Consider the following 20,000-nt stretch of genomic DNA (forward strand, 5'->3'; position numbering starts at 1 on the left):
AATTCTTTATTTTAGATGCACTATATATTTCCATACCAATTTGTAAAAGATCTATACTGTCTCGAAGGGAATTGTTTATCCAAGGCACCTCTGTAAATGTGTTATCATATAGAATCTGTTTTGTAGAATGAAGTGACCATAAAATGCCTTCAGTCACATTATGCGTAGTACTTTCATTGGAATTCATCAAATCAGTACCAAGTTTTACAAGGATGTTTGTCATGGAATTGAAATAGATAATTTCTTGTTCGGATAGATGTGGGGTGAAGCACGTCATTGCATTCCCAGCTGCCTTCAGTACATCTCCAGCACTGGAATGAGATACATTCACAGAGAACAGATTCATGAGGGCTACGGAAATATTTCTAAAGACTTTGTCCACCTCACAAGAAGAACTGACTGTAGAGTTGCTTTGAGCAAGGGAATAGAGATGCTCAAAGATTCTTTGTACCGTGGCCAGGAGCTGTTGGTCATATTGAGAGAGAGGTGAAGGAGAAGGCTTGTATAAACTCTGTAAATCAGTTAATAGATCAGAGATGTTTAGCTGTTTCATAACATTTTCCAGAAAATGGCACACCTGCAAGCCTTGTAATCCCCACTGATTTTCTATTAATCCGAGTAAACTTTGTATCATTTCCAGAAGTTTTGTATATTCTTGAATAGTGGAATCATTCCATTTAAGATGCATTACATCATTTAGAAAGTACCACACAGCTTGGAACTGGTTCCATTCAGAATGGTTAGTCACATTGTGAAGGAACTGGAATAAACCAATTGCTGAAATATTCCATAATTGTTGGTTTTGCAGACTATTAAATTGCTGAATAATATTCAGTATTTCAGACAAAGTTACCTGGCTGATTCTCTCATCAGATTCAGAAACTGCAGTTTGATTCAAAATATATGTTACCAGTAAATTTATTGGGCTTGAATAAGTTTTCAAAATAGTGCCCAACATTTGTGATGCATGTACATCTATCAGCATGCATGATTCATTTGGTTTTAACATCCCTTTTGAAAACCACTCCAAAACATTACTGATTTGCAGAATGGAAGTATTACGTAATTGAAACACGCTGCTAAATTTGAGAAGAATGTCAGACGAAGCCTTCATTTGTTGAATGGCACATAAAGTCATTTCATTCAGAAATGATATGTTTCTATTACTGTAACTGTTTATTTCTTTGAATATTTCTAAGACTGTATTGTGAACAGACCCATTAAGAGCCATGAATAAATTAAAATCACAGCCTGTTGTCACCCTGCTTTCCATTAATGTCTCCTTCATGGTCACATTTTCTTCAGCAGTCTGCATCATTTCAGCAAACAGCATTTTAATCATGGTGAACGTAGAACAGTTCTGATAATTTTGTTTCACATCAGCTGTGTTTATGATTTGAACTGTTGTATTATATATGAGGTCCAACCATTCTGCTATTCCTGTGAAATAATTTATGGAATAGTTGGAACTGTAATGATTCCGAAAGAGCAGACAGGTGAAACTGTAGAGGCTAGACAGTTGCTTGCTTAGTGACACATCTATGTTGTCATTTTTCAGTATCTTGAGCCCTTCCTGAATTATTTGGAGTAGCCTTTCTATCTCTGAATTTTCAAAATGAGCAAGCGTTGCAAGATCATTCATTTCTCCCCCAGTATCATTGCTTCTAAGGTTTACAAGCAGATCTAGAGCTCCTTTCAATATCTGCAAAACACTTGAGACATGGGAAGTACTGTTTCTTTTTAAAATTATGGCAGCAAAGTCAAACAGATTCTGTGATTCTTCATCAAACAATAAATCCCATGGATGTGAGTTTGGTCTGCCCATAGAAAATACCTTTTCCAAAAGGTTTACAATGGATGCAGTTTGGTTTGGCCAATGTTGAAGCCGTGGAATAACAGTTTTAAAAATGGTATCAACAAAATCATGTAGAGCGGGTCCTGTAAGGGAACTGTTGACTGATTTTAGCAATTCTGAAAATGAGTTGAGAATAGAAATAATTGTTGGGGAGGATTCCATTTGAGAAAACACATTCATTAGAATAAGTTCTGTAAGCTGCATGACAGGATATGTGGCATCTGAAAGGTCTGATTGTTGTGTGATGTTTTTTATGAACAGAACATACCACTCAACCACTTGGAGATGGTGTCCTATAGTCTGCAAAAGCACATTGGTGTCCTCAGGTTTGGTATAACTTTTAGTGTGATTGTTGGCCATGGTAAAAAAATGCATTATATCTTGCACAGTCTCTATAGCTGACTTGATGATGGCTGAGGATTCATTTGCATGTTTTAATATTAATTTTATTTCACTTAAAGTATAAATGATCATATTCGGCAGCTGCTGCATTTCATTTAGTATGGTATCATTCTGAAACATCCTGCTTGTAAAATTGTAGAAGGTTTCAAGTTGCAGCAGTACGTTACTGCTGTTGCTTAAATGTGTTAAAAAGTACTTAGTAATACTTTCTACAATGTGCATTCTATCCTGAATTACCTGAGGAACTCTTAGGTCTTGCAAAAGCTCCACTGTGTAAAGCAAATGTTCCAATGTGCACATCTCAGAGTCCATTAGATTCTGTCTACTACATTTAAGCACAGACAGATTTTTAATGTGACCAAGCAATGCACTTACATTGTAGTCTCCAGTTTTATGCACAAAATTGATAAAGTCATACCCTCCCAATTCTGTTGACTGCAGCAGAGTATAGAAAAAAGTAAGATTTACATCCTTTGTGTATGTGAGATTGATCATTAGATCCACAGCAGTATCCACAACAGAATTAATCTCAGATGCAGATAAAGTTATATTTACGCAAGTCTCAAGTGAGAGAATTAGAGTAAATACAGATTTTATTAGTGAGACGTGAATGTTGTTTTGGAATTCAGAACTAAATAAGAAGTTATCAACTTGGACATGCAGGTTCTCCGCTGAAGTATGATTGTCATGAGTTAAATTACTGAATGAGTCAGTAACCACAGTCAGCAGTCGAAAGAATTCTACAACCGTCTCTGTACAGTTTGGTAAATAAGCATTACATACATCTATGGCTTCTATCACTTTTAATGTCTTATTAAGTACATTGGTCAGCAATAAATTTTCATAATCAGGTCGAAACACGGTCAGAAGACTCTTTAGATACATCTTTGTGTTATTTTTATCACTAGTGATCATTTCCAGATAAGTTGAATGGAGAGCTTGTAATACATCATGAACTTGACTACGTAAATCATCAGCCAATGAAAGGGAGAGGCTGTCACTGAAGTTTAGGTAAGTATGTAATAGCGAAAGGGATTCAGCAAACTGATTATCTGAAGTTAGGTAATTCTGTAGTTGTTTAAGGATTAGTTGGGCAAAAGTCAATGTATCAGATATATTTATGTGACTGATCTCACAGAAGATCTGCATGGTATTAGTTATTGCATTGGATGCATTAGACTCGGCATTCAGAATATGTTTAAAAATTAGACACAGCTGCTGAAGATCTGTTTGGTTGAAAATAGAAGAAAGTTTTATTAGCACTCTGGAGATCCTTAGACTTAACTGTCTGATATTTGTATCCACTGCAATCCAATCATTCACCAGGGCCTGAAGTTCCAGAAGAGACTGACTGTATGAGATGTTATCTGAAGAGAATGGATCTGATAGTAAAGCATTCCACAGCTGTTTGTTTTCAACAACTGCTTTTACAGTTTCTGATCGACTTCTGCTGATGTTTTCATTGCCATTCAAAATGCTCTCCAGATATGTCAGATTAAAATGTTCAAGAACTGTGTGTAAAATTTCAGTTGTGTGGTCTTGATTTGTTTGCGCCAATTTTGACATAGTTGTGTTTGTGAGCAGCTCAATATTTTTCAAGACAGCTTGGATCAGAGTTTCCCAGAATGCTGCTTGCTTGCTAGCTTCTGAAAATGTGTCAGTTTTTTGTTGAGACAGGTAATGTCTTATGATCTCAGAGATATTGCCAGCATAATTCTTCACAAGCAATCTCCAGGAATCTAGTATAATGCTGAAAAATAAGAAAATATTGTAAGGAAATTTTAGCAGTCTATTTACTAGGATCATTTGTATCTATTAGGTACATTTACTGAAAATTTTACATAAATTAATGTATAACAAAATAAAACAAAAAGACTTACAAAGATGAGTATTATGATCTCCCCACCACCAGCTTAAGAAATAAGGCCTTTGTAATGAAAGCATCCATTTACGTATAAGTGTAATATGGAAAATTGTATGAAAGCACACATGTAAAACAAATGAAATTAAAAAAATGCACTTTAGATAGATTATTAAAACTGTGTGGCACACTAATTACTATAATATTGACAACTGAAGCTTACTTTCGGCAATACATGAATACATTAATTCCTCAACTGTAATATCAATCTTTGTGATTATTACTGTTGTCAGCATCATGCAGTATATTGCTTGTTCTTGACACTCAAGTCCTTTGCACCCTGTTCTTTTAGTACGTTGTACATATTTTTACTGACCAATACAAGTGTCATTTTTTTCTCACCCAAAAGAGAGTATATTATCTTTTTCTACTTTTGTGAACAAGGAACATTTTAATAAAAAATTGGGAAAAAATATTGATACCAAGCAGTTTGGCCATATATAAAATATAGAACTACTCTGTTAAAATATTGACTGCATGTATTTTTTCCAGTCAACAAAACTAACTATGTTATTTACCTAACTCATTTATTTACTAGTCCAGTAAGTACACTACAGAGACAGTACAGAAACAAAGTTAACTCTAATTCAGATACTGACAAATGTAAGACAACTATGTAAGACATCTATGACCTGATTTTCTACATTCTGAGTTTTATTTCAGATTTTGCTGGTGGGACATCTGAGTCTGTTAGATGAGAAATGTGCTTTGATTTTATGTGATAAATAAAATAAAACAATAAAGAAAACAACCCAACCATTTGTAGCTTGACTTAATTTTAATGTTTTTTTTACTTGGGAGGTTGCTAGATGGGCTTCAGAATATGGCATTTAAAATATTTTTGCAGTGTGTTTTTCCATTGATTGCTACTGTCCCTAGGAAAAATGTGATTTTTTAACATAACTTTTATTAGCCTGGATCCATAGTGCTGGGGGATGGGGCTCTGAATGTGTTGTGGGTGATTGGGGTTCAAGTAGCATTTCAAGGACTGAAGGAGTAAGGCAGAGAGGGGGAAAATGAAATGGAATGGCTCACTGGACTCTCCTTGAGGGGGTTTGGCAGGGTTAAGTGCACTGGGGGCAAACCAGGAGATGCAATTTCCATGATGAAGACTGTAAAAATCATGGCAAAGTACTCTGGGGAGAAATGGAGGGATGTTTGATGGGGATGCGCTTTGGAGAACTGAGAAAATAGACTCTGTAAGCAATCCATTGGATATCCCCTACCCATTGCTTCACTGAACATGCATGTGGAGAAGAACTCAGCAGCAGATCACTTAAATCACATCCAATGGCTGTCTAAATGATGACCCCTTCCTTGCTGAATCTTGCACTAGTGATGGAGAACAAATGGTCAAACTGGTCAGGGGGGAGTGATGAATGACAGACAGTGGGGGCAAAAAGAGGGAAAAAGATAATGTGTATTATTTCAAGTAGGATATTGCCAGTCAGACTTTTCTATGAGCACTTAATATATTTTCTGGATGTATGTTGTCCTACTGACCTCTACATTTTACAGGGTAAAGGTGATCTTTTTTCATATACAACAAGTCAGTGGCTTGAAGTTATTATTAGTATATTGTGCAGAAGATTTTTAGAACCACTCTTTGGCAAGAAGAGCAAATTTTTTTCATGTAGTGATAGCATGCATGGAGGGGAAAACTATAACATCAATAGTGTTTACCTATATTTGTTCACTTGCTCTTTATTTCTCTTTTTTGGTGGGGGTCGGAGTCAACAAGTTACCTAAGATGTTCTACCAGGTACTTTTCTACTGGTCATTATCATGCTAAATGTTACCAGTATATTAGGCTGGGTTTAGGATTTTCTTGTTCAGTTATCTTTACAAAAAGCTCACCTTTCAAAAGTTGTAGTAATTGTTGTATTCCGAATGTTGTCACTGATAATTAGATGGGGTGAGGGATCTGCAGACACCTACTACTACATCCCACTGGGTGCTGTATGAACTAAGAATAGTGCCACTGCCACTTGCTACTCTGACACTTCCACAGAAAGATCAATCCTGCAACTATGGAGACTCACATAGTTCAAGAAGGCATTTTACGTCATAAGGAATCACTGAACATTCCTAACTGATAAGTACTGCAAGACGGGCACTGGCTAGCTGTGAACTAAGAAGTGAAGTCAATGAGTTAAGCAACTTTGCACAATAGCTAGTTAGATATGTTATATTCTCTGCTTGAATCCTAAGACAGTTTTGTATCAGAAAGCACTATAACTTTAAATTAGTGTTGGTACTGGCATTTTATAAACAAGATATGAAAATTGTTGTCACAATACTCCTTTAAAAATGAGGATTCAGGGAATCTGAGTCTGTCCTGGTCTATGCATTTATGTATGTATGTATGTATGTATTTATTTATTTATTTATTTATTTATTTATTGCCTGGCCATCTCTGTCAAAGTAACCAGGCATCCTACTTACTGTACTGACTTATACTCACTGGCAGGCCATAAGTATATTAAGAGCTGCAGTGAGAGTCAAGCTGAGGTAAACCATCATCCTTTGGAGATTCATTTATTTATTTTTTGTTATGTCATAGCACAGCCCTTGTCCCCATAAGTGATTATCGTGAGACTACTGTGGAAAAGCCATGCAGGATCTGCTGGTACACATCCCCATTTTATATGGCAAGGTTGAAACCCCTCATCTCCACTGTAAGCTGTAGCACTTACCGAAATGCCATCCCTTATTTTTAAACAAACCTAGTTATTTTGCCATATCAATTGACGTATTCGAATTCCAAGCATAGGAGATCAGTGTATGTAAATAAAAATAAGTCAATACAAAAAGTAAAGAGATACAAATGTAATGAAGGCAAGCAAAGTTAAGTAAGAGAAGCAGTCACAAATATAGATGCAGTAAGCCTTATAACATACATCACAGGTATTTCTGTGCATTGTTGCAGATAACCTATAAAGCAAACAGCTGAGGTATGAATTATCGTCATGAAATAAAGAGTATCTGAGTTTCACTTGACTGCTATTTTGCGCCTTGAAATATCGTGGTGGATAGTATCCTTATATGTGCAAGCACTAAGGCTTTTGTAAGCTTTAAGTGCAGAAAGAAGAATCATGTTTCTAAGGTAGGTAGATATTTGCAAGATTGAGAGATACTTTTATGACAGGTAGAAGCAGAACCACTAGAGGCGATCATCAGAACAAAACTTACAGGACAGAGAACAGAAGGAGCCTATAAAACAAAGCAGGAAATGTTATGCAAAGAACACACACTCTCATGTATATGTATATATATTTCAGTACATATATAAAACTTTACTGTATTTCTCACCCCAGATACTTACCGCCTTCCTTTCCCTTGTTTCTACTAATACCATTTTTGCATTAATGGCTGGTATTATATTCTATTTATCAATGAGTACTCCCAATTTTTACCTTTTTGTATTTTACATTTTACTGAATGTTCCTTATTGCAATACAAAATGTAACTAGCTTTTTGTAATGCATATACTAATGATTGCTGTTTATTTTTACAAATGTATTTTCTGTAATACAATTTATTATTTTGCTTTGCTATAATTATTTTGTCTTCGGAGGTTTTCTAACTAGGCCTCCGGTAAAATGGGGATACATTAATGAATGAATAAACAAATAAATACAATAAAAAGTAAAGAAAAACTGCTGAGAAACAAATGGTGTTAAGAAAAATTAGTTCAAAGTTTAGAAAACAGCATCAAAAACTTCTGGGGTTCCAACAAACAAAATTAACTCCAACTGTGATAAAAAATAAAGAACTTTAATATATAAGTGCTTTCCCATACTGGATGCTTCAGACTAATCACAATTAACAAAAACAATTATCTTTAAGTACTATTCCTTAAACATCATAACCAATCAGTAAACAGAGTCATTCATAAAAATGAATCATATGGATTCACAGCAGCCAATCAGAAACAGAACAGAGCCACACCCCACTTATAAAGATTACATCAAAACTAAAATGTATTAAATACATACATAATAAACAAATAAATATGGATCAGTAATGTCAAATTGTGAAGACAGTACAATGAAACTGATACAATGGTATATACTTTAGATAAGGAAATATGAAGAAATTGGAAATAACAATAAAAATATAATATCAAGGGATAAAAATCTTGATAAAATCAGGATATCAGTAAATATGCCCCTGGATTCAGCAAGCAGCCATGCAGGAATAAGTTATTCTTGCACGACAGGGTCCGCTCCTAATCAGCATGGCTGCACGCCATGGATATGCATGAAGGTGCTGCCATACTGCAAAACGAGAATGCTTGTAATACCCCCACCTGTCAGGGTAAGAAATCTGGTCAAAGCCACAAGGAACAATTGTCCCTACCAAGCCAAAAGTTGATAGAATAACAGATTTAGCATAAGCACATAGTGCACACCTCCCAACCCATCAGACTAAGGAATGTGGACAAAGGCATAAGGGACAATCGTCCCACAAAGCAGAAAGTTGATAGAATAACAGGTTCAGCATTAGCATGGATATTCTGACGGGTACAAATAAAAAACACAACAAATATTTTTTTTTTATACATGCGATAAAGTTTAAGCATAGCTGCGTGGGTGTGCCCATTGCTTAGCTATGCTTAGCCCAGCTGAAACAGCACGATAACTTAAAAAGCAATAGACATCCAGCATAAGCATAAGTGCAATAGTGTAATGGTTAGAGTGTATGTCTTGCATGTAGTCATTCACAGTTCCAGTCTCACCAAAGCCATTTCCATTTTGTATGTGTAAACATTAAACATTTTACTTTTTGCATATTTATGTAAGAAGTAACTGATATTTCTCAGTCAGAGTAGTGTATTAGGCTCAGATGTGAGGTGTCAGTGCAATAAAGTAGTGAAACCCCCATATAAACACAAGTACACCATACAGTATAGTCACACAAGAATAGATTAATCACAGCACATTAGGGGATGTCAGGGAAGGTAAATAAATATAATATTATGTAATGAATGATGAATCAATCCCATACAGATGATAGACCAATATAATAAAATATAAGCAATGCTAAGCATTGCACAACTATATTGACCGGGTGTAAGCATTGTGTACATATGAATACTAAGCAATGGCTAGCCCAGCTAAGTGTATTTGCCCATTGGTAAGCAATGCTGAACCTGCCCCTTTAAGCACAGCCAACTTTAGCTAAGCAGGTTTTCCCATAGCTTAGCTTAGCTCAGCCTTTTCAAAACTGTCCAATCATGCCAAAGGGTGGGAAATCGACCATATTTAAACCCTGCAGGTGGGAATACAGCTCATAACTGGTTGTATCTCTCTACTGTAGGCAGTAGGGCAGGAGTTGGAGAAGGGCATGCACTTCCGGGTGCAGTGCTGGGGCATACAGGAGTCCAAGGTCATGGTAGGACTCCTGGTAAAAAAACACAACATGAGAGTGCTTTAGGACCAGTACCAGGGCTCCCAATATAAAGCAGAAGCCTGGGAAAGTCTCACCCATGATCTCACCAGTGCCACTGGTATCCCTCGGACTGGTGAGCAGATCTGGCACCACTATGCTGATTTGAAACGGAGGAAGAGGGAGGTCTTGGAACAGTGCATCCAAGAAGCAAGAGACAGGGGAGATGTCCCAGCAGTCTGTAAGTATTCATAGCAATAATTGTTTACCAAAGTCCAGCCTGTGTATGTGATGGATAGGTATGCATAAATGTTTCTCTATTTTCATTATAGGTGCAGCTGAGTGGGCTGTGAACCCAGAAGCCTATGCTAGCAGGTTGCAAAGGCTGCGTTGCGAGGCTGGTGTGTAACAATCCTGCTTGTAGTAGTCATACCAAATAAATATAACGGAGTAAAATATCACCTGGCACTATAAAAATGTGTATGGTTTGTACTGAATAAACCAGACAATGTGACAGTAATAGTCCCATATAGGTCATATTTAAATAAAAGTATACTGTCTAGCAATAAAGTTCTAAATCCTGGACTGGTTGTGTTTACTCTGGTATTGTATGGCCTCACATGTTGCATTCACCATGATATGGTATGTGAATAGTACTGTTGTGTCAACTGCTTCTCACGCTGTGCTACATAAAAAATATGTCTAGGAATGTCTGTATAACAATGCTGTAATTATAAGGCCAGATTGTACAAACAAGAGAGACTTAAGACAGAAAACACTGAAGGAAAAGACATCTAAATATCTAAATAGATCATGCTGATGAAACACAAATTGTTGTATTTTTAGTACACACAGCATTGCTTTGAATCCCAGGAGTGGTAGTAAGCTGCATGCATAGTCATGCCTCTCAACTGTACATATTTCTGCAGAATGTCAAGATATTTGCCTCACATTTTTGGCCTGTTCCTCTATTTTCCTGGCAAATCACTGGGTTGATCTCAGAATTGTAGTCACTAAATAATGACATACATTTGAGTTTCAGACTTCAGATCCTTCAGAAAATGTATATTAAAACAACTCCTGTTACTCTAGCAACTTTCTAAACGTTTATAAGAGCAATATTTAAAATATGCCGCTATTTGTACCCCCAGTTTGTCAAACTTTGTACAGATTGTTTGCATTAAGTAGGTGAGAGGTATGTGGAGAATTATAACTAGGAATCTGGGAATATGTGTAGAAACAGTCAGGTAGTGTTACAAAAATTCCCTCCACAGGTCTACCAGGTAAGAGAAGTAGAATTTAGCTATAAAGACAGTTGAAGTATACACTGTGTACAAACATACCACTGCCCAAATCAAGGCCATAGGGTATTGTAATAATACCTGTAGAGTAATGATTAGAGCAATGATCATTAAAGTTTTGAGTACTGCAAGGATATACAAGTTGTTAATTGACACCCCCACCATATCTGCAACAATAATCTAAACACACAAATCAATGGGTATGTTTTACACCAAACCTACTGTTGGGACATATGTCCTATTGTTCAACAAATATTGAAATGTGTTTCTATTAATGTTCCATGTTGAAATACTATCATTGGTGGCCTGTTGCTATCAATGTAACCTGCATGCCGTTGTAATGGCCACTGTGGTTCCATGTATTCATATGTTCTGTTTGCTATGCAACTGTTCCAAATCTTCTGCTTTGGGTTAATGGGAATATCTGTGCATGCTGTTATAACTAATCCTGGATTGTGTTGACTATTACTAACCCACATATGTTCTAAAATTGTAACACCATAGCATGTTTGGGAAGGCTCATCCCTCCCCAGGAGTGGGCACGGACAGGATCCTGTCACCCGAAGCCAGGTCTAGAGTTTGGTGCATAGCGAGCTCCGAAAGGAGTTTAGAGATCTGCTATACCAACTTGAGGGATGCATGGTGCAATTCGAGGGTCAGCCTGCCCCTCCAGCTCAGCCCCCAGCACAGCCATCTTCGGGCCTGTGAAGGTGCAGTGGTGACTGCCCATGGGTGGGGAACTCAGTCCCACTGTTTCCATTGGGGGCTCATGGGTTTCTGATTTCCAAACACCCCTCCCCATCCAAGGTGTTTACCCCCACATGTGTCATATACCGCCCATGTATTCTGTCTTGTTTGTCTTGTCTGTCTTCCTACCCACTCTGCCTCCCCAAATATACCTACTGTCCTTCCCCAACATCCTACTCTCACCTTAAAAAAAAGGGCAATCGGTTCCCCAAAAAAAAAAAGTCATCTGAGCTGTAGATATGTATGTTTTCTCCAACATATCATGCAGCGCAGTCATTCAACAGCAGGGAAAATGTATTTATGTATGTATGTATATATATATATATATACATACATATATATATATATATATATATATATATATATATATATATATATATATGGGTCTACTTCATATGATCGACAGACCATTTGATCAAAATTCAGTTGGTTGACAGCTCATTTGGTCGACAACCAGTATTCAAGGCATTTAACAGGGATTTGCCCCCCTCCCCAATGTTGTGCGACCCTGGAGTTGTTATATATAATTAGGGGGGGTGTGGGGGGCACAACCCCCCACCTATTTTCATTTAAAAGCATGAAAATACAAGAAAAACTACATATTTTAAATGAAAATAGGTGGGGGCTTCGCCCCCACACTCCCCAATGTGGGGGGCTGTGCCCCCAACACCCCCACTAACTATATATAACAACTCCAGGGTCACACAACATTGGGGAGGGGGGCAAATCCCTGTTAAGTTGTCGACCAAATGAGCTGTCGACCAAATGGGTGTCAATGAAATGGACTGTCAATCATATGAAGTAGACGCATATATATATATATATATATATATATATATATATATATATGTAGATTCGTTCATCGGATCCACACTCTGAACCTCTCACTGCTAAACATCAAACCAAAGGCACTGTACGTGGGGGTGAAGGGGCCCAAAATAGGGACCTCTTGTAATTATTGCCATTATCCCTTCTTCCACAGCTGAACTGTTTTGCCTTGCAACAAAATAATCCTGCATAACATAGCCACAGCAAGTTACCACTAAGCCATCTCAGTTGCAATATGTTAGGATGATTTCTCTAACATATCATGCAGAACAGTCAGTCTACCACAGGGAATGTACAATGTGGAAGCACTAAACATTCTAATGATACATACACACACACACACACACACACACACATATATATATATATATATATATATATATATATATATATATATATATATATATATATACACATACATACATGCATATATAAATACTTATAGATATATATAAAGAAAGTATATATAGAGGGTGCACAGAACATCAAACAGCCAATATTCCTACAGTTGCCACCTTTTCAAATTGCCTGTGTCTGATTCTTTCCTACAAATGAGAATTATTGCATGAAACATATACCCACACACAATGCAAAGGACATGACACCATACACAGTTTGCATACATACATATACATGTTTATTGGTGTACTATTTCAGTTGTTTATGCCATTTATTATGGCATTCAGGTGTTTGAAATACATAATAACTGATTAATGCAACTCTCAAAGAAAACATATGATACAGTAATCTGCAATACATAACATACTTTGCTGTCTAGTCTAAAGCCTTCAAGTAGTACCACAGTAAAAAACACACTTGCCTTAAAGATAAGAATCAATCAATACTTAATTACAGGTGTAGTAAAACAGCCTCCAATTACACTCTGTACTCAACCTCCTAGGGGGAAAAGTATCAGGTGTCACAATGTAAATGTATTTGTTACATAATGCTTAACTTAAAATGTCACTAACACACTGACAAACAAAACTATGTGCAAGACAGTAAGCTGTAGCCCACCACTGTTCTCATGGTGAAACATACGAAAATGTACAGCTATATACCTTAGTGTTTCTTATTACTGATATTCCTCACATGTTGTAACAGCTTAGGTTAAAAACATTTAATACCCCTCCCCCATAAAATATCTTACAAAGGTTGGGAGGGTGGCCTAATGGTTAAGGTGTTTGCCTTATAAACACAAGGTACAGGGTTTGAGTCTCACAAGGGATAATTGGCTAGGCTTAAAATGGCTCGCAAGGGCAGTTAGCCTAGTACTAATCTATGAACCTATAAGGGCATATAAGAGTGTTCTCTATATACTGATGTACAGGGTCACACATGTTTTGTCCATCTGTAGCACTCATATATATAGACCCGGGTCCACAACATCACTGGAATGATAGAGGGAATGTCAGCACTAAATAATGATAGACCATACCTATCAACCTCTTACTGCATGACATCTGGACAAAGCCTGGTATATAGGTGGAAGACAGAGGCTGAAACACAGGGCCATATTTGAAATATCGCTGGTGTACACTGTGAAAGTTGCTGGTGTTACAGGAGTGGTTGCAACATACCCTTACTCAGGAATATGAAGTCAGAAACACAAATGGATGGTGCCATGTACTGATAGCAATCAACAGAGAGAATGACACTGATATGTCAGTGACAAGACCTGTGTGGGGAAAAGACAAAACATAACAGCCAATCCTCTGGCCATCATGTGGATAGGCCCAGAGTTGAGAACTATGCAGACAGACTGCATTCCATCCTCGACCTTGTGGTGTCTGTGGTAGAGCATGTGGTGAGAGTAGGGCATTCACCACATGGACATAGGTCAGCAACACCAACAGGTGGAGGTCTACATGGACATGCAACAACTCACAGCCGCTCCTGTAGTGATAGTACCAGCACCAGCAGTGGTGGGGAGTACTGTCCACACCAGAACACAGAAGGCCACATGCATGTGGTCCTGGCCAGTCCCGGGAGGAATGTGGATCCAGCGGACAAGTGTCATAATCAGAGGAGAGTACCATATCTAGGCTTCTGCCTGGTAGTGCCCATGAAACCCCTGGCAGGTACAGTTCCTGTGTCCATGGCCGGACATGGTGAACTGTACACCCTGCCATGTATGGTCTGCAGCTGTCCAACAAACTCCTGTATAGGGCAGCCACATGGCAGAAATGTGTGCATACATACACACACACACATCACCAACACAGCTAGGGCGCCTCCATACCTACACACACCACGTCTGCACAGCGCATTTAATAAAGAACCCCCTAACCCACACACATGATGTCAACCAAATGGCTCAGCCCAGGTCTCTGGCAAACCCACAACACACCCTGTGCATATGATGATACCTGTGCCACATCCCTGTCATCCATACCATCAATGCAGGGACATGCTAATATGGTTCTGATGCACAGGGTGAATGTACTAAGGTTTAGCAATGTAATGCTGTTTAACATGTTTTTAGCTAGAATGATTAATGCTTACACATCAGGGTGCATAGCTGTCCAGCCATGATACATTATAGCTGTTATTAACACTTATTGTGATCTCCATAATGTATTCTGTTTGTGTTCTAGCTGTCTATGTGTCAGCAGGATGTTGGTCTGCTGTCCTTTTCTACAAGGGGTGTGGCACTGTGGTGACACATTGACTGTGTCATATCCCAGGTACAGCTGAACACAGGTAACAGGTCTGTATAACAGTTATTGCATGTGCCATATGGCTGATAGGTCTGAGGGGTGTATACAGGTGAGTGCATGGTGGCTGATGTAAGCAGCTCTTCTACAGTGGACAATGGTAAGTGGACTGGGTGGTACACACCAAATGTTTGTGAATAACACACACACACACACACACACACACACACACACACACACACACACACACACACACACACACACACACACATACACACACACACACACACACACACACAGGCTTTGGTGTTGATACAATACACAGAGAATACTGTTCACATGGATGTACTTCATTTTGCAGTGAACTCATTTTGGCCTGTGTAATTCCACCAAGACCAAATTGCCAAAACAACACATCAGTAAATAATCAGTCCACCAGTTTAATGTCATTACAATGGTACTTGCAGGGTATATGTCCTCTTCCCCAATGTAGTGTAATCCTGGAGTTGGTAAACATAGGTGTGCTGGTGTGGGTGGCACAGCCCCCCACTTTGGAGGGTGTGGGGTGGCATAGAAACACACATAGTGTGATTAACAACTACTTAACCTGTTAACATAAATTGTACAGTAGTATAATAGCACACTACGCAGGGGGATATGCACAACAATAACCCCAATGTGGGTGGTTGTGCCCACAACAACCACACCCATGTGTATATACCAACTCCAGTATCGCTGGACAGCTGTACATTGAGGAAGAGGGCATTTACACATCCACTACTACTTTTGATTGAATGTATTTCCCAAGATGATTGGTTTGAAATGTTACCTTTTGCCAATTTGTTCTCAGACAAATGATCTCCTGGGACATATTTTTTCTGCAAACTGAAGTAGATCCCTTCACATACACACACACTTACTTGGCAACACTGAGAGTAGAACCCTTACCTAGGTGCTTATCGCTACTAATGTGTTTGGCCTTAATTCCACACACCACAGAGCTTTTAATGTGAGGTGTGTCCTGAGTTTCCTGTTAGGTGAAGAACATCACCAGGCCTTGTACAGTATGGTTATGGGGATGTACTGGGTGTTAATGAACAATACATAGTATGACATACTGTCATATACACATTGACAAACACATACAATCATAGACACATCTGACAGATCTGGGTTTAGCAGTGCTAACTACCTTGTCAGTGAGTCCGTTCTGTTACAGAGTTTTTGCACACAGCACATGCATCATTGGGCTGGATAGTGTAATCAGTTACCTGTATGGTTGATGGTGACAACGGTCCTCATACAGTGGACCTTGGGACATGTACTGAGGCTACCATGGTGTAAAGACAGTATAACCAGCACCCATACCCCACATTGGATATTGTATTCACTGAAACCCATGATAATACTCTAACATACCCACAATCACACATTGACCAAGACTGCAATACAAGCCCATGTCTATCTAATCAGTGCTGCTACAGGGATATGCATTTATTGCACATGCCACAGGGATAGTAGGGTGAGGGTTTGTCATGGCTCTCCTTATGTCAGCAACATCACTATCCCTTATAATGTATGGCAAGGTTTATTGTATTTAGAGAATGTGGCCTCAGAATGCTGTCTCCTACAAATATGCACTCTCACACACAATTGCACACACATTCACACACTTGGCAGGACTCAGAGGGTAATGCACACTTATCTACCCATTTGTAGACTAGTGTTATGCTGATACTGAAAGCTCCAGGTAGCACACAGGTTGAAGACTGTAACAAGGTACATTTAATGTCAATTAAAGCAGCAGCGATTTCTAAGTATAGCAATGGGGGGTGTAGTGGGTGAGAAGGCCCTCAGAGTAGTTTCAACTACAAGTTTACAAACACACAGACACTGTTATTCTCAGTAAGGCACACTGACACATTTGTCAGTACTGAGGTCCATAGGTGCAGGTGTTCCTAGGTGTGTACCAGGCTAATGTCCATGGACAGATGAGAAGAGTAGAGCATGTGGGTACATTGGCATCATACCACCTCACATTTGTCAGCAGGCCATCTATCAACCAATGCCACTTGAGTGATCCCCAGGGTGGCAGTTAAATTCAATATCCAATCATCTGGTTTTCTGTTGCAGAGGGCCAGTGAGGTTTTCCAATTGACATGTATGCAACATTTATTACATAACATGGCCAGTGTCTGGGTTAGAGACCTGTACCCAAGCATGTTCTCTTGACTGTGGTAGTCTGGCTGAGGTATCCATGGCATGTGGTGCATACAGGGTGGGGTTTCCTAGTTGTGGCATTCACAAACAGCTGGGCAGACATGTCAGTGTCAGCCAATCAGAGATTGCCTGTAAGCAGCCAATATGGATACCTGTCATCCGCACATCTGTACAGAGGACAGATAGAAATTAGCTAGCCAACAGGCTATGCATTAGGATGAATGTTTTGACAGATAGATGTACGACATGATAAGCTACAAATTACTACAGCACTCAACTTTCCTCACTTGTCTAGAGGAAAACAGTTTTTAGTACTTAATAAATAAGCACCTATCCAGGCATGTCTAAGGGTCAGCTCTCAGTGTTTTCTCCTGTCTACCTGATGAATCTGAGCATCTTGGGGCAATGTAGCAATTGCCTCATGTACACAGACAACCCTCTCATCCTACCACCCAACACTACAACCTGTGAGACATGCACTTATATAGCAAAAAAGGAAACAAAGATCTCTTCACCCAAGACTGGACTAGACAGTCAAGAGGAGAAGGTAAACACTTGCACCACACCACACTCATCACATAGTCCCTCAAAACCTACAACACCAAAACACACACATATACACACCTACATTCGCGGAGGCTCTCAATAAAAATCTGCTCAAGCAACAGAGACGTCCAAAGCAGAAACGCATGCAGCCTCCACCCACCAACACAACCCAAATGATACATAGCCCACAAACTCAGTGTGCCACTCAACCACAGCCCATAAGGCATAACAATGTACCCAACACTCTAGTCATAGGTTACTCTATAGTCAGGCACACATGTCCCACTCACCAGGCTAAACAAGGAGAAAGTTACTGTCAGCTGCCTGTCGGTTGCCAGGATCTGCCACATAACACATGCACTCAGGTCACTCCACAAGTACAAATATGACTTTGTCATTGTTCATGTTGGTATGAATGTCCTGAGATGTACCTTCCTGGACTACATGAAAAGAGACATGAAGGAGCTGTCCGATCTTATAGCCCAGGCAGGTGTGACCCTAGCCCTGAGCAGCATCCTGCCATCACCCAGAATGATACCACAGTACAAGGACAAAATGATTGACTTCAACAATTGGCTAAGCTTCTGATGTCATTCTAAGGGGATCCAGTATATGTCTGCCTGGGACGACATGATCAACAGACCATGTTGCTTTGCCAGAGATCGCCTGCACCTGTCGCCCCTGGGATTCTGGATACTGGCTAAGGCTCTTGCCACCCCTATGCTGCCTTTTTTAGGCAAGGTTCAAATGACAAATTCACCACCGTAACAGGTATAAGCACAGAAAATATGAGGGTAATGCTACTCAATGCTAGAAGTCTAAACCTCAAAATGCATTCACTCGAGGCACTCCTTAAAATGGAGAACATTGACATCTGTGCAGTGACAGAGACCTGGTTCAAGGCTCCAGAGAGCACCCCTGCATTACCAGGCTATAATTCATACCACACCTTTCGGCCACCTAACCTGGACTGAAGCACTAAAGGTGGAGGTGTTTCCATATTCATTAAGGATATCAACACCTCCAGGCTAGTTGCTCAGCATAATGCATCTGAGATTATCCAAGTGCAACTAACTCTGGGCAAGACCGCAATCCAAATTGTAACTTGCTACAGATCCCTCACCATGCCTCAGGATTCCCACTCCTCATTTCTTGATTTACTGGAAAATATTAGGGTACAACTCAACACCCTAATAATGGGAGATTTCAACTACCCCACCATTAACTGGGAAAACTACTCATGTACTAACTCTTTTGCTCAATGTTTTCTGGAATTCATAAATTCCAATGCCTTGGATCAACTTATCCACACCCCCACCGGCAGCAGCAATATCCTAGATCTGGTCATTACCAACATGGGCGACTGGTGTTCCACCAGAGATCAAGTCCTCATTGGTCAGATCCGACCACAAGCTAATCAGCCTAGACATCCACATCCTGCCCCTACCCCCCATTACGGAAACCACCGTAAAAAATTTCTCCAAAGCCAACTTCATTCTTCTTAAGACAGAAGTGGCAAACTTCATGACACCAATGCAGATGGACAATAGAGGTACGACTGCTGAATCCTACACAAATGCACTTTATAAGCACTTACACAAGTGCATGGATCATGCTATCCTGAACAGAACCAAGATGCTATCCTCCAAAAAAAGGAAGCCAATCTGGTGGTCCCCTGCCATAAACAAACTCTACAACAGAAGAAAGAAACTGTTGCAAACAAGAGTAAAATCCCATGACTGGAAGAACTCCCTGGTCAGCCTCAGTAAGAAGCTGAGATCCCTCATAAAATCCTCCAAAGCTAGTTATGAAAACAAAATTGTCACTGATTCTAAAGGCAACCACAAAGCATTCTATAGCTATGTCAAGAATCTCAATGGCAACACTCAGATCTGCTCTGAGTTACAGCACAATGGCACTAAATATACAGAACCAACTGATATTGCCAACATCCTGGCAGATAGGCTCAGTGCTAACTTTACCCCCTCTCACCCCCTAAAGGGCCCATCTCTATACCGGAAGAATGCAAAGTTCCTGGTAATCACGGCTGCATAGGTAAAAACCACACTCTCCAAAGCCAAGAACATGGCATCCATAGGACCTGACAACATCCCAGGCTGTATTCTACAAGA

At 39.3% G+C, this 20,000-nt stretch overlaps 1 protein-coding gene across 1 annotated transcript in view; it reads right to left on the reverse strand.

Moving 5' to 3' along the window:
- ABCA12 (ATP binding cassette subfamily A member 12) overlaps positions 1 to 20,000 on the reverse strand; it is a 793,480-nt gene that overhangs the window by 617,532 nt on the left and 155,948 nt on the right. The window contains exon 18 of the mRNA XM_044075367.1: positions 1 to 4,007. This exon is cut by the window's left edge and continues 169 nt beyond it. Within this exon, the coding sequence (XP_043931302.1) occupies positions 1 to 4,007 (4,007 nt within the window). The remainder of the gene's footprint in view (positions 4,008 to 20,000) is intronic.

This window comes from Protopterus annectens, chromosome 6.part1 (genome assembly GCF_019279795.1).
Source record: "Protopterus annectens isolate FY-2018-M chromosome 6.part1, PAN1.0, whole genome shotgun sequence".
NCBI lineage: Eukaryota > Metazoa > Chordata > Ceratodontiformes > Protopteridae > Protopterus > Protopterus annectens.